The sequence below is a fragment of the Aulonocara sp. 'chitande type north' Nkhata Bay genome, linkage group LG2, assembly GCF_057382095.1.
Source record: "Aulonocara sp. 'chitande type north' Nkhata Bay isolate Kocher_YH1m ecotype deep benthic linkage group LG2, A_spYH_male_GT1.1, whole genome shotgun sequence".
NCBI lineage: Eukaryota > Metazoa > Chordata > Actinopteri > Cichliformes > Cichlidae > Aulonocara > Aulonocara sp. 'chitande type north' Nkhata Bay.
Genome location: NC_141345.1, coordinates 36130979 through 36145801, shown reverse-complemented (window position 1 = coordinate 36145801; position 14823 = coordinate 36130979). Strand labels below are relative to the sequence as shown.

Below are 14823 nucleotides of genomic sequence, written 5' to 3'. Positions count from 1 at the left end.
CACGGTACGATATGGTTAGACAACTGCTCGTGACCTAAAGAGAAAAAGACTATGAATAAGATGTAGGGCTGAACGATTATGGAAAATAATCTAATTGCGATTTTTTGCCCCAATATTGCGATTGCGATGCGATATGCGATTATTTTTTAAGGTCTTTGTCTTCTGTATTATTAAACAAAGACAAGCAATACATCATATAGTATGGCCAATACTATATTACATTAATTTTAAACTGTTCTTTCCTGGAAGTAGGGCTGCTCAATTAATCGAATTTTAATCACGATTACGATCTGGGCTTTCAACGATCATTAAAAATGACCGAGCCGATTATTAGCCCCTCCCTCATTTATCCGCAACACCTTAAAAGCCGGTCCGTGAAAATATTGTCGGGCATAAACCAGTCCGTGGCGCAAAAAAGGTTGGAGACCGCTGATTAAGAGGACCCGAGGGAAGCTCGGAAAGCTAAGCAGAAGTTATTTGGAGAGTGACTGCCGTTGGTTGAAAAGAGAGGTAAAAAAAAAAAAAACTTCAGTGGTGTTGCACACTATTTTATATTATTTTTTAAAGTCATTGTTAACCCTTTAAAGCCGGTCAGAGCAGCACGCTCCGTTTTGCGTAACTATTTTTAAATCCCTGTAGAACCTGAACCGTGTAAGCTAGCGCAATAATTTGTTTTGCATATGAAACCGGAGGAGTTGTACTTACAACTTATGCCATCAGCTTGTCCTCGGTCACGGTTTCCTTCCACATATAGCTTTGCAAAAACTGCATAAAAAGCGCTTGCAGGAAAAAAAACATAATATTCCAGAAACACGCTTTGCCGATCCATCAGCTGTTCATAACACTTCCCACAGTGAAATGATGCACCTGCTGTTTTCTTTGCAAATTTGCATCATAGGATTGTTTTTTGTTTTTCCTGCAGTATATAAAAACTGTATCTCCAAAATAAAACTATGAAGACACTCAAAATAAATTTCCTGTTGTTGTAAACTATTTTTTGCAACTTTATTGTATTTAAAGTTTTGAGGGATAAACCTCTTAAATTTCTCCAAGTAGAAATATATGTAAACAAAACAAAAGCGATTTTCAATTTTTTTTGTAGTTTATTGCACTTTTTTGCAATTTATGTAGGGGAGACCGGGGATAGTTGTAACGTGGGTCAGTTGTAACACTTCCAATTTCTCCAATCAGGGCTAAGTTTCAAATGATGTGACTCATCCTGTGCATGCCCAATTCAGTTCTGCTATCACATGTGAAAAATCAGCACATTTTGTCAAACACAGACAATTTAACACGAAAAAAAGTGATTTGTATGCCAAAAAGTAAGTTTTTCTACTTTATTTCAATTTGTAATAGCATTATCTGCTTTGCAGTTAAACTCATCAAACTTAAATTATGTTATTTGTATGTCTATGGGGATATATTCTGTGTAGGTCTTTAGTGCTAATGTTTTAGCCGTTGGCTGTAATGTTAGCTAGTTCATGGCTATAGGAGTCTGGGTCAGTTGTAACAGCAACAGTCTGGGTTAGTTGTAACAATAATGCAGATGTTGCAACTTACCACACTATTACTTTAACTTATATTAAACAAGTTGGGGCAACGACATCAGCAGAGAGAGGTTCACTGGTCGCATTTCTATATGCGGTTAATGCCATTGGCAACACAATTCCTCCACTGTTTGTGTTCCCACACATACATTATGCAGACCTCTGTGTCAGAGATGGACCAGTAGGAAGTACTGGTAGTGGAAATAAATCAGGATGGATGCAAGAAACAGATTTCGTCATCTTTCTGAAGCACTTTGCAAACCACACCAAGGTAAGCCATGATAAAAAGTAATGGAATTGCGATGCTGGTGAACAACTACATTTTTTCAGCTTCATTGTTATGTTCAAAATTGGTGCAAGAGTTGCAGGTTATAATGCCCACTGAGCCAATGAGGCCAAACTCAAGGAAGACCAACCAAAATTAATGAAATATTCAGTTGCAGAAAATTCCATAATTTGTCTTCTTTGGGGGGTTGGAATATGTTCAAAAGCTAGATTTCTGCATTCTGTCACACACACACACACACACACACACACACACACACACACACACACACACACACACACAGCTACATAAATGGCTCTAAGTGCATTCATGTGTTGAATAAACAAAGATTACACGTTAATGTTTTGTTAGTACCCTTATTTCATTGTGTTACATTTTACCCCAGGATATGTTACAACTAACCCAGACTATGGGGTTAATTGTAACATTTCACTCTTCGTGTTTGAGGCCATACCATGCAATGGGTAATTGTGCTGCAGAGAAAATAGCTGCACTATTTAATAGCAGAGACATGTAAATACTTTGCATTACATTTTGAATCCACTACCTTAAAAGAGCTCCAATTTACAGACAGAAATGTCAAAAATGTTACAACTATCCCCGGTCTCCCCTAATTACTATGGACTTAATGCATACATATTATTAAAATATGGGCTATAACAGTTGTATTGATGTATAGCAACTTGAAATGCTCCCACAAATGGCACTACAACATGTAAAAAAAAATAATATAAGCTCTGGTGGACTTGGTTCTATAGTAGGTCTTAAAGGGTTAAATAAATATCGTCAAATAATCGTGATCTCAATTTCAGTGAAAATAATCGTGATTATCATTTTTGCCATAATCGAGCAGCCCTACCTGGAAGACAGACCTCTGTTATGATGACATGAGGTGATGCATGAATTGATGACTGACATTTTTATTTAACTTCTTCAATCACAACAGTATATTTGAACATACACAATAGTTTATTTTTAGCTTACAATGAATTCTGGGATATGGTAGTAATTTGGACAGCCTTCGGCACGTCGCTGTGACGTAATCGGTCTACAAATCCGGCCTCAGGAGGATGCAGCCCATGAATTTGGACATGTCCAGAGTATAATCGCAGCCTTTGCGGTTAGAAAATTGCACTTGATCATGTCGCGATATTATCGCAAATGCGATATATCGTTCAGCCCTAATAAGATGTATGAAGAAATATAAATATATATATATATATACAATAACAGCAGCTGTACAAGTATTAAATGGAAATGAAGAAATATAATGTCCAGTGTTGTGCAATCCACATGTGTAAGTGTCTTGTGCAGTGCAAATATGCTTAAAATGATTTAAGTGATGACCACGCATCCAATCGAATTAGTGTAAACAGTGTCGAGTGGATGGGAAGTAAAAGTAAAGGGTGTGGGGGGAAACGGCCCTGTGAAGCTGTAGGCTTTCATGCCAATAATCCCACAGATGCAGTTGGGCGCACTCACGTTGCACCACGTTGCTCTGCTGTTGCACCTTACACCGAGACTCCTGCTATTACTTAATTCGTTTGTAGCATCCAAGAGCTTCCTGTTAGCTTTGTTCAGAATGCTGCTACCTCTGCGAGCAATGTTATCACAATAGATTTGTGCGTCCAGACAATCTGAACCTTTTTCTATAGATTTCCACGGTGACGGCGGACTCTGTAACTATTATATAATATAATGTAACTACGTTGGTGATGCAGCGCTGCAGGATTTGTTGGTGTCTGGGGCTGAACAATGAAAACTGCAGTTCCTTGAATGGCCACTTTAGGCTGAATAAATAACATCAGGATAGTGAGTCAAATGGAAACGCGTGCATCTCTAAATATATGCTATATTCTTTCTTTTTGAATGATCATTTCGACCTTTTTTAAATTTGTCCTTTATCCATTGATGGAATTTTTCTTTGTTGTGTCAGTTGCACGTGCTTCCTGTCTGCTGATGAAGGCTGTGACATGAAAAAGACAAAGAAAATCCCATTTATTTGATGCTGTGATCAACAGCAGACGACACTCTTTGGTTTAATATTGTTACATTGCAGGTATGAGGCTGGTGCTGTTCAGCTAGTTAAAGCTTTTTTGTGTTTCGTGTGGAGGGACTTTAAGCATTTTAGCGCTGTCTCCTGCAGCGTCTTCTACAGGACCCTGCATACTTTTTAGAACAGCGGCTGCTTGAAATGCATTTTCAGTAAGAGCTATGAGATGTGAATCCTATATGCATCTGTCGAACCCCGCAAACTGAAAACGTGGGCTAATGTTTAGGAAAGGATAAGACACGCGGACTTATTTAAACATATCTGTTTTTAAGACTATATTCAGTCATTCCGGGCTCCATTCATACAGGCCAGGGCCTTGTTTACTGCTGATAACCCATCTTATCACAGCACAATGGATATGGCCGCCTGTTTCTCACTGGAGATAAACAAAGAAAGACTATCTCTCTATTTCTCTTCCAGCCCTCCCTCTTTCTCATGCGTACATCCATTCTCTGAATGGACCGGCTTCTCTCAGTTCTATACATAACATAGACACCAAATATACTTGTCTCAGTACCTTTGGGAATTTGCCTGCTCGATTTGGCCAAAAAGGTTTCATATAAATCCTTAGAACTTCGCATCCAGCCTTCATTGTTGTTCATTCATTTGTGGCCAGTCAGAAAACTGTCGGCTCGGTTGATTGGATCATCTTGTGCACATAACATGCATTTAAAAAATGGACGTAGCAAGTTTGCGAAGTCTCGTTCTTTTACGTGGAGCCAAACGGACAAAGGGGTGAAGTACGCGGTACTTCAGTGCTTATTAGAATCATTTAATGCAAAATGACTGCAGTTGCAGGTGTATAGGGTACATTGCACAAACTCCTAAGAAGCCCATTGAAAGTTGGTATACCAGCTCAAAGCGAACAATTCTCTAGATATGAGTGAATGGAAATGGATGGTTCTGCTACTGGAGTATAATGCAGTGAATCAGATTGGGCACAGTCTGGTTTCATCAAGGATCTCTGATAGTATGAAAGAGGAAGGGTTTCCAAATTGGAAATGATGGATGCACTGGGATAGTCACGGTCCACCACTGACCAAAGGACCAAACCAGGCTCCGTAGCCCGGTCCTTCTTTGAAAGGTTTTTCTGGACATTTTAATTGTCTCGCCAAAGCTTTCAGTAGTTTTACTAGTAAAATAGAATAGCAGGGTAATTTCACTATGGTAGTAGGTGACAGTGGATAATAATGACTGTTTTGATCACAGATTGAGACGGGCTGGGAGGGGGAAATGAACTAGACAGCTGAAAATAAGCTCGCTGACAGGGGAAGGTTTGAGAAGCTCCAGGCTGGCTAATAGACCTGCCAGGCTAGGTTAGTGAAATAAAGATGTCACCTTATACATCATATAAGCTGACTGCTCTCCAGAGACAAAGGCTGCGTGTGTGTGTGTGTGTGTGTGTGTGTGTGTGTGTGTGTGTGTGTGTGTGTGTGTGTGTGTGTGTGTGAGGGTAATGGGGGTAAAGCAGCAGAGAAGAGACTACAGAGAGAGGGGAGTGCAAAGCTTTTTGTCATTAGAGTGGATCCCATGGGATCCTTCTAGGTAGTAATGAATAGAAGTGCAAGATGGTAATAGAGATGTGGGATGTTGTGGCAAATCAAGCCCTGAATAGGTCAGGCTCCACTGCGAGCTTTAGGCCTAATTAGTTTGTAAATATGTTGAAATCAATCAGAGGCAGCAAAGATGGAAAAAGGAATGTCTTGTAACAGTGGTAATAATTGAAGCAGGGTCTCACAGATGGGTTACTTACAGGTTTATAAGTAAACGTAATCGATGATTAAAATAGCAAAGATGGCGGCTGACCCACCCCTGCCTCCAGGCCAGGTGGGAAACGTATGATGTAGTCCACAAACTCCAGAAGGCAAAGGTGATAAAATGGCTCTGTGTCAGTTTTGGGCTGAAAAGTAGAAGCGCCGAGTTACAGAGCAGCAGCCGTCCCCACGCGCACGCCTCAGCTTCTAATATCTGCACAGATGTGCGCACGTAATTTATGCGTGATATTGCGAAGAAGATGACTGTATGTTTAGAAAAGCATTTGTGTATGATGTGTTCATTAAGCTAACTGTTTCTCGCTTGCCCTCTCTTAAAGCAAATGCCTTGTGATAATGGCGGCATTAGAGCCAGTCGGTATTCCCGACAGACATTTTCCATTTCGGCCTCAAATGTACAATGAAATTATCTCGTCAGCGAGTGTGTGCATAGCCTGCCGGAGAGCTATATATAACGTGTCTGCACGGGCAGCGTTTTAGGGCTTTCTCGCCTCCTCGTTTCTCGCCTCCTCTCCTCCTTCCTTCTCCCCTTCGCTTCCTCCTGCTCACTCTTGTTCTCGCCCTCCATGTGTGTCTGTGTGCTGGTTAACCTGCCCCTCCCCTCTCTGCCATACACCTGACTTATGGCTGTGCAGTAATAATTTGCCAGGCCTTGGCAGGCTGAGTGTACATTAGCATATAAATAGCAGATGCACTGAGTGCCCATCACACTCGACTACATTTAATTTTTGGTTTATAAGATTGAATGGGTTTTTAAACGCAGCGCCATCAAACTTGCCAAGAGACAAATGAAGTCAGGGGAGCAGTTGTCCGAGGCGGCGCCCTCACATCATTTTTATAAAGGATAAGAGTCTTACTTAAGAGAGAGGAGGGGGAGGGCAGAGGGTGAGACGCTGTAGAAGCTGAATAAGCAGCACACCTGTGGATGCAGGGACATACTTTAGTTTCTAGTTGCACCTTTCCCCCCACAGCTGTGGGTCTGAGGCAGGTACTGTGTGCACATCTTAACATCAAAATGCATTTGCTGTAACAAGCTTCACTCTAAAGTGTGTCGGGATTTCCTGCCAGACATGAGAGAGCTGATGTTAGGTGACCTGACTCACAGTCACTGTCCAGTTATCGGTTACTTGAACCCCGGATGGAGTTTAGCTCAGGACTTTGTCTCCATCTCTGTGTTTGCAAATTACTTGTTGTTTATTTTATACAGCGTCTTGGTGCAGCCCCTCCCAGCTAGAAGTGCCCGTGTCAGGGGTGTCCCTTATGACATTGCATAGATCCAATAGTAGAAAACTTCATAGAGCTCCATACGCTGACCTCATTGGTCAGTTTGACTTTTAACTGGAGGTGCTGATGGTGTCGTATCAGCTGTGATGCCAGTGACACCACACGTCCTCCTCATCCTGGTGTCAGAGTAGTGTCCAGTGCTGCCTCGCAGCATTGCATCTGTCTCTGCTGTTACTCGAATACGTTAGAGAGAAAATCCTAAATTCTCTTACTTTGACGTGCTATTATTTTGTGGCGTTTTGATAGATTGTGTTATAGATTTTATTTTTTTTAGGAAAAAAATGACAGTTTGGTAGAAAGAACAGAGTTTTTGGGGATGAGTTCAGTAGGTAGTCGCCATTGCAAACCCACAGTTGTTTTATTGCCCAAATAATGTATGGTCTCAACTTTAGCAGCCAATTTCAACAGATCTCTTTTTATTTGCTTGTTACAGGAATGCTTATTTTTCATCCTCGCCCATTTCTCTGCTTTATTTTATTTGCCAGTAAACATTGCCATTACAGTAACACATAGCCCTGCTTTACTTAAACAACTTTTTATTTATTCTGCTCTGTTCCGGAGCTATTTTTATTTCTATCTGGGCCTGTTTTTAATGTGAAAGTTACCAATATTTGTTTTGTCCTTTTCCTATTACAGTGACGCATGGCTCCGCTTTACTTAAACTATCACTTCTAATTTGTCTGCTAGATCTAGAGTTTCAGTTAAAGAAGCAGTTTTTATCTCCCGTGGGGAACTCAGTGTTACCGTGTGGTTTTCTCCCTCTGTGTGTGTGTGTGTGTGTGTGTGTGTGTGTGTGTGTGTGTGTGTGTGTGTGTGTGTGTGTGTGTGTCTCCCAGGGAATAAACCAAAGCTCTGTTAAAATGCAAAGCAGCCCCCCGTGCAGCCATGTGGGGGAATAGAAGCCATATTTTAAGTGCTCTGCCCGTCAGCAAAATGTTTCTAGGGGAAAGCTAATTCTACTGTGAGACTTACAGCTCTGCCAGGCCGGCCGACAGGACTCGATGCTATCAGGATTAAATTAAGGTGAATTAGAGACAAAGAGGCAGAAAGAGGGGGAAAAAGGATGATGTTAGGGCAGGATTTTCGTCCAGCTGGGTGATCACTTCTTAGTCTTAGGTCATTGATCAGAACAGAATAAACCAGCCGGGATTAAAGTAGACAAGCAAAAAACCTATAGAGACTATATCTGTGTGTATATGTGTGTGTGCATTTGCTGTGTGCGGAGCCGTCGTCCTCCGAGGATGAATAAGGATAGCAGCAGAGTGGAACAGAGAAAGTTTGGGGTTTGTACTCTTGTGTTTAGCAGTATTCTTTCAGCTTTTTCAAATAATAAAAACTTCAGTCAAGTATCAGGATCTCAGACTTTATGTTCACTCTGTGCAAAATCTTTCCTTTGAAGAAACGAATATTTGTATTAATAACACCTAAGCTGGGAAATGTACATGAACTGCAGCGTCTGCGGGGTTTGGGCCTGGGTTTGCTTCTTCCTCGTTTCCTGTCCAGAAAAGGCTCGTATTATTGTCTTTATCTTACAATATAAGGCACTTTGTTGTTGTGATTTGGTGATATATAAATAAAAATGAAGTGAAAATTGACTAAAGGAAGAAAACCCCACAAAAAACCCAAAACCCTGCAGTTCCTCTAATCAGCTGGCTCCAAGAGTGAGTTGGTTCCCACAGACTCCCATCTTATCATGGCTGGTTTTATCTGAAAATGTTTAGAGCCTGCTGCAATTGGATTTATGACATGATAAATAACAAAAGGTGAGTGAATGAATTCTTTTACAACGAGCCTGTCAATCAGAGCATGACGCTTTGATCGACAGGTACGCTGACACACACACGGTGTGCGGACCTCACTTTGGCAACTTAAATGACTGAACTGTAGTTTGTATTTATATGTTAATTAGCACTTATTAGCAGGTATCTGTGTGATCCACCAATAACACATACTGATGCAGCACGGCGTGGTTAAAACGCCAGCAGTAAGGGTTGCTGTCACAGTGCCTCAGGATCCTGTAAATATCAGTAACAGTCAGTAAACAAAGAAAATACAATGAATGAATCGACGGTTTGCACTGTGGCTACAATAAACACAGCAGCTAGTTATTTTGGTTCAAGGTTAGCGAGTTAGTCATTTCACTCAGATGACTTCATGTCAGTGTTTCTAATTTTAAAAGTATTTAACTGCTGCAAAACTCGAGCCTTTCTCTATTAAGTCTTATTGAAATGCACCCAACTGTATGTCTGTGAAGGTTCTCAGTCATCCAGGTCATCGTAGTCAAAGGAGCTTGCAAAGAAAAGCGTCTGGACTTCTTTAAGTTGCTTGAAGACGTTTCACCTCTCATCTGAGAAGCTTCTTCAGTTCTAAGGTCAAATGGTGGAGAGTCCCAGATTTAAACCTAGTGGGAGTTTCCCCCCACAGAGGGACAAAAGGACCCCTGATGATCCTCTAATCGCCTGAGCCAAGGTGTAAACTGGGTGTGGGTCCCAATCAGCCAGAGTTTCGGGTGTGTTCATTGTGAAACCTGGCCCCACCTTATCATGCGAATTCCTGAGGTCAGATGGCCCAGGATGTGAGTGGGCGTTAAGGCGTCTGGGAAGGGATCTCAAAACTGGATTATAGATGGCAGACAGTTGGTGTCGTAAACCCCGCCTCTGTTCAAAGATGGTCGCTCACAGTGGACATAGATGCTTCTTTCACTCCTCTTTCAAACCATCTGTCCTCTCTGTCCAAAATGTGAACATTGGCATCCTCAAAGAGTGACCTTAAAGAGTGTCTTTAAAGAGTGACCTTAAAGAGTGACCTTAAAGAGTGACCTTAAAGAGTGTCTTTAAAGAGTGACCTTAAAGAGTGACCTTAAAGAGTGACCTTAAAGAGTGACCTTAAAGAGTGTCCTTAAAGAGTGACCTTAAAGAGTGACCTTAAAGAGTGTCCTGAAGAAGCTTCTCGGGTGAGAGGTGAAACGTCTTCAAGCAACTTAAAAAAGTCCAGACGCTTTTCTTTGCAAGCTCCTTTGACTACCCAATTGTAGAGTCTACCTTACAATATAAAGCGCCTCGAGGTGACTGTATGAATAAAATTGAATTGAAATTGAAGTAATTTAATGCATATTTATTCTAGAGGTTTTAATCCACTTGTACCGTATTTGTTCACATGTCATAAACGAGGTCTAATTTCTCTCTGATTCAAACCTTCTTCCACAATACGTCAGCCTTTGTAGCTGCATTAATGAGAGGTAATTAGGCTTTAATTGTTTAGTTGCTTGTTAACTGAATGTTGAGTATTGTAATATGAAGTGTTTTAATTGGTCTCTGCGTAGTGGATCAGAGGTGTGTATCCAGCTTTGTGACACGGTTAACTGAGTCTGTCCTGTGGTTGAGCTGTAAATGTGTGCGTGTATATATGTTGGGGGGAGGGACATGTGGGTAATTATTCAGGGACTCATTATTGGTAAACCAATTCTAACATTTTAATGGGCTTTATCAGCAGTAACGCAGCAGCCTTCTATCGCTCTCACACACACAATCGGGTATTACACTCTAATGAAAAAGAGGCGTTTGGGAATTAGAGGTTAGTTTAACGTTAGCTTTTACTGCTCCTCATAACACTAATCATTGTGATTATTATACTGCCAGATGTGCGACTCTGTGTGTGTGGCTCCTCAGCTGTTAAGAGCATAGGGCCACCGCACACAAATGCATGCACGCACACGGATTTGTGTTATGGAAATGAGCCTGTGTGTGTGTTGTGTTCTGCATTGTAGCCCAGCCAATGGCTAACAAGCTCACCAGGAAATTAGAAACCATAAATTTTGCTTACTACTGATAGAAGCTCATCACAGACACACACACATTGCCATCCCTCTCCCCTTAGCTAATAAGAAAACCAGAGTGATCCGCAGGAGAGTCGCACGAATTGTATATGCTGCCATCTAGTGGTGCAGCCATTACAGCGGTATTCGGGTGCAGCGACAGAGTAGTGTGCGCTGTTAGATTGATTGTGGTTATGCAGTATGTGAAAAAATTCATGGCCCATTTTTGTCATTAAACAATTAAAATAAAGATTCAAGTTAAGGCTGATAGAAGGCAGCTTGCACCCCATGGTTCAATAGTTCATCAAACCACCTTAAGTAACTTGAAATGATTAATTTCTGCATGACATTTAGTCTTTCCCAGGACAATGTTAGCTCAATCTTCTTTACAGCGCTGTTTCTGTTTGTTGAGGTTTGCGTGCATTTGTTGTTGTGGATTAGCAGCGTCTGGCTTCTACTTGCCTTCTTGATTCATGTTTTTCCACAGGACATCTTCTTTTACATGACTGCATCTACAACATTAGATTAGATGTGTGGAGTTTCCTGCAGCTGCTTTAACTGGATGCTTAAACATAAAAGGACATACTTTTAATGAAATGAAGCAGCTGTTATTTCACACTCAAAACTATGAAAAAGCTAACGATTCTCCCCTTCCTCAGATGAAGGTCTCTTCAGACGGAGAGGAGGATGACGACGATGATGATTTTGATGAAGTTCCAGAGAAAGAAGGTTATGAGCCACACATTCCAGAGCATCTGCGAGCCGAGTACGGTGAGTTTATGTACACAAACACACATGCATGTGCACTTCAAATCTACAGACACGTGCACAAACAGTGAGGTTAAGCTACAAAGCTGCTGTCCTGATCTCCTGAGATCCACACACGTACTCTACAAATAAACGATCGCACTTTAAAGTACTGGCCTTCAGCAGCTGGTAAAACGCAGGTAATGTGCTTCTTAAGTGGATTTATGTGCGTGTGCCCACAAACGTTTCTGCACAATACAAAGGAAAAGCAGCCAACATGATGAAGTATTTCGATATCATTAGTCCAGATTGTATCTTTAATGAGGAAACATTCATGATAGTTTGTCCATAACAAGCCCTTATTCTGAAATTTAATTCATCATTAATATTGTCCCAAAACTGGTCGTTTTGTTTTTACTTTGTTTGACTTCCTTTAAAAAAAATATTCAAAAGCTTCAGAGGACGTCTGCTTTCAGTTTTCATTTAAGTGTGTTTAATAAAACTTTTGCCTTGACTATTTTCTACTGATTCTCAGACAGTAGGCTGTCTCCTGGACAGTAATGTCTCCTGGACAGTAATGTCTCCTGGACAGTAGGCTGTCTCCTGGACAGTAATGTCTCTTGGACAGTAGGCTGTCTCCTGGACAGTAATGTCTCCTGGACAGTAGGCTGTCTCCTGGACAGTAATGTCTCCTGGACAGTAGGCTGTCTCTTGGACAGTAATGTCTCTTGGACAGTAGGCTGTCTCTTGGACAGTAGGCTGTCTCCTGGACAGTAATGTCTCTTGGACAGTAGGCTGTCTCTTGGACAGTAGGCTGTCTCCTGGACAGTAATGTCTCCTGGACAGTAATGTCTCCTGGACAGTAGGCTGTCTCTTGGACAGTAGGCTGTCTCCTGGACAGTAGGCTGTCTCCTGGACAGTAATGTCTCCTGGACAGTAGGCTGTCTCCTGGACAGTAGGCTGTCTCTTGGACAGTAATGTCTCCTGGACAGTAGGCTGTCTCTTGGACAGTAGGCTGTCTCCTGGACAGTAATGTCTCTTGGACAGTAGGCTGTCTCCTGGACAGTAATATCTCTTGGACAGTAGGCTGTCTCTTGGACAGTAGGCTGTCTCCTGGACAGTAATGTCTCCTGGACAGTAATGTCTCCTGGACAGTAGGCTGTCTCTTGGACAGTAGGCTGTCTCCTGGACAGTAATGTCTCTTGGACAGTAGGCTGTCTCCTGGACAGTAATGTCTCTTGGACAGTAGGCTGTCTCTTGGACAGTAGGCTGTCTCCTGGACAGTAATGTCTCCTGGACAGTAATGTCTCCTGGACAGTAGGCTGTCTCTTGGACAGTAGGCTGTCTCCTGGACAGTAGGCTGTCTCCTGGACAGTAATGTCTCCTGGACAGTAGGCTGTCTCCTGGACAGTAGGCTGTCTCTTGGACAGTAATGTCTCCTGGACAGTAGGCTGTCTCTTGGACAGTAGGCTGTCTCCTGGACAGTAATGTCTCTTGGACAGTAGGCTGTCTCTTGGACAGTAATGTCTCTTGGACAGTAGGCTGTCTCCTGGACAGTAGGCTGTCTCCTTGACAGTAATGTCTCATGGACAGTAGGCTGTCTCTTGGACGGTAGACTGTCTCCTGGACAGTAGGCTGTCTCTTGGACGGTAGACTGTCTCCTGGACAGTAATGTCTCCTGGACAGTAATGTCTCCTGGACAGTAGGCTGTCTCCTGGACAGTAGGCTGTCTCTTGGACAGTAATGTCTCCTGGACAGTAGGCTGTCTCTTGGACAGTAGGCTGTCTCTTGGACAGTAGGCTGTCTCTTGGACAGTAGGCTGTCTCTTGGACAGTAATGTCTCTTGGACAGTAGGCTGTCTCTTGGACGGTAGACTGTCTCCTGGACAGTAGGTTGTCAGATTAATGGCCTTCCCTTGTCATGACGTTATAAATGAAGGAGACATAATGTCTGAACTTGACTCAAAGTGTTGAATTGGTTTTTATAGCTTGTCTCTCGTCCAAACAGATTTTAATGCTAAAGAAGGCCGAAGACAACAGTAATCCCAGAGATGATGAACACGGCCAAAGCAACAGTCTAGTATATTTTTTTAAATCAATGCACTACCAGCTCAGCAACATCAAAAAGCCCAGTAAACACCTGACAGCTGACTGGTAGCCTATGTCACCATCTTCAGTCTCCTCTGAAAGTGCAGCAAACGTCTTGTCAAGTTAACTATTTTAGTTAAAACATCAACAATATGGTTGATTTTTAGCACATACCAATTTCAGTTCTGGGTTGATTTCAATCACTTTTATCTGGACATCACCTCGGTGAACAAAGCAGTCCTGAAGAGTCCTAATCCAGTCCTAATCTAAAGCTCTGTCATTATCCAATATTTAAAGATGAGTAACTGGGCTGTGTTGTAGACATCAGAGGTCTTGTCCAGAACCAAAATGATCGCATTTGTTTTTCATCTGAAGCTCCAGGTGTCCTGCAGTGTCCTCAGTGTGTTTTGTTACCGTTCGCCTGGCGAGGGCCACATTCTCATTCTTTGTTTTTTCAGACACTCTTTGATAAACTCCTCATCAGAGAATGGTGTGATGCTTTCTGTGATTCTGTGGGGAATCACAAAGCTGACTGTGACGGCTCCCAGGATGTGTAAAGCTTGGTACAACCGTTCCTGCTCTGCATTCGGCAAGCTCTTGCATTTCTGTGTGCTCTTCCCTAACTGATCACACACTCATCCGACTTTAATAAATTAATACTTAGTCCATGTCCATGTCTTGGTAAAAATTCAAACGTTAGCGTGTGCTGGCATCCATCTCAGACGTCTGTTACAGTGAAGCTGCATTCTCTTGGACATGCACAATAAAAATAGGAGTCACTTTAAAAATAAAAGAAACAAAAGTTGTGTTGTGATTTCCCACAAAATAAAAAACACAGAAAGCCAGTTTCTTATGGGGAGTTTGCCAAAGATGTTTGGTGGCTGAAATGAGACAAATTGCATGATGTGCGCTGATCTCTCCTGAAGGCAGCGTAGGTTTGTAATAGAGACACTCTTGTTTCTGCAAGCCTTTTTCTGCTGCTTACATATGAATGGCTGTGAGAGTCCCTCGTATACCACGGCTGCATTGGACATGTATGGATCATGTCTAGCCTCCAGGCAGCAAACTGGGTTAAAGGTCAAATTTTCAGGTCAGTAACCAGCCGCCTGTGCATTTTATTGCTATGTCAGCTACATGATAACATTTTTTGCAAATCTAAGTTGCAGTTTGACTGTTTTTAATACGTACAAGCTCCAGGCAACAGTAAATACTAAAACCTCTCTCAGGATTTTA

The 14823-nt window shown here is 42.0% G+C and overlaps 1 protein-coding gene across 3 annotated transcripts in view; it reads left to right on the top strand.

Annotated features, from left to right (window-relative positions):
• uvssa (UV-stimulated scaffold protein A) overlaps nucleotides 1–14823 on the top strand; it is a 38810-nt gene that overhangs the window by 11126 nt on the left and 12861 nt on the right. For all 3 annotated transcript variants that reach the window (XR_015124623.1, XM_086261058.1, XM_086261048.1), the window contains exon 9: nucleotides 11416–11527. Coding sequence is in view for 2 of the 3 variants with exons in the window: in XM_086261058.1 (XP_086117184.1) it covers nucleotides 11416–11527 (112 nt within the window). In the remaining variant the exon portion in view is untranslated. The remainder of the gene's footprint in view (nucleotides 1–11415; nucleotides 11528–14823) is intronic.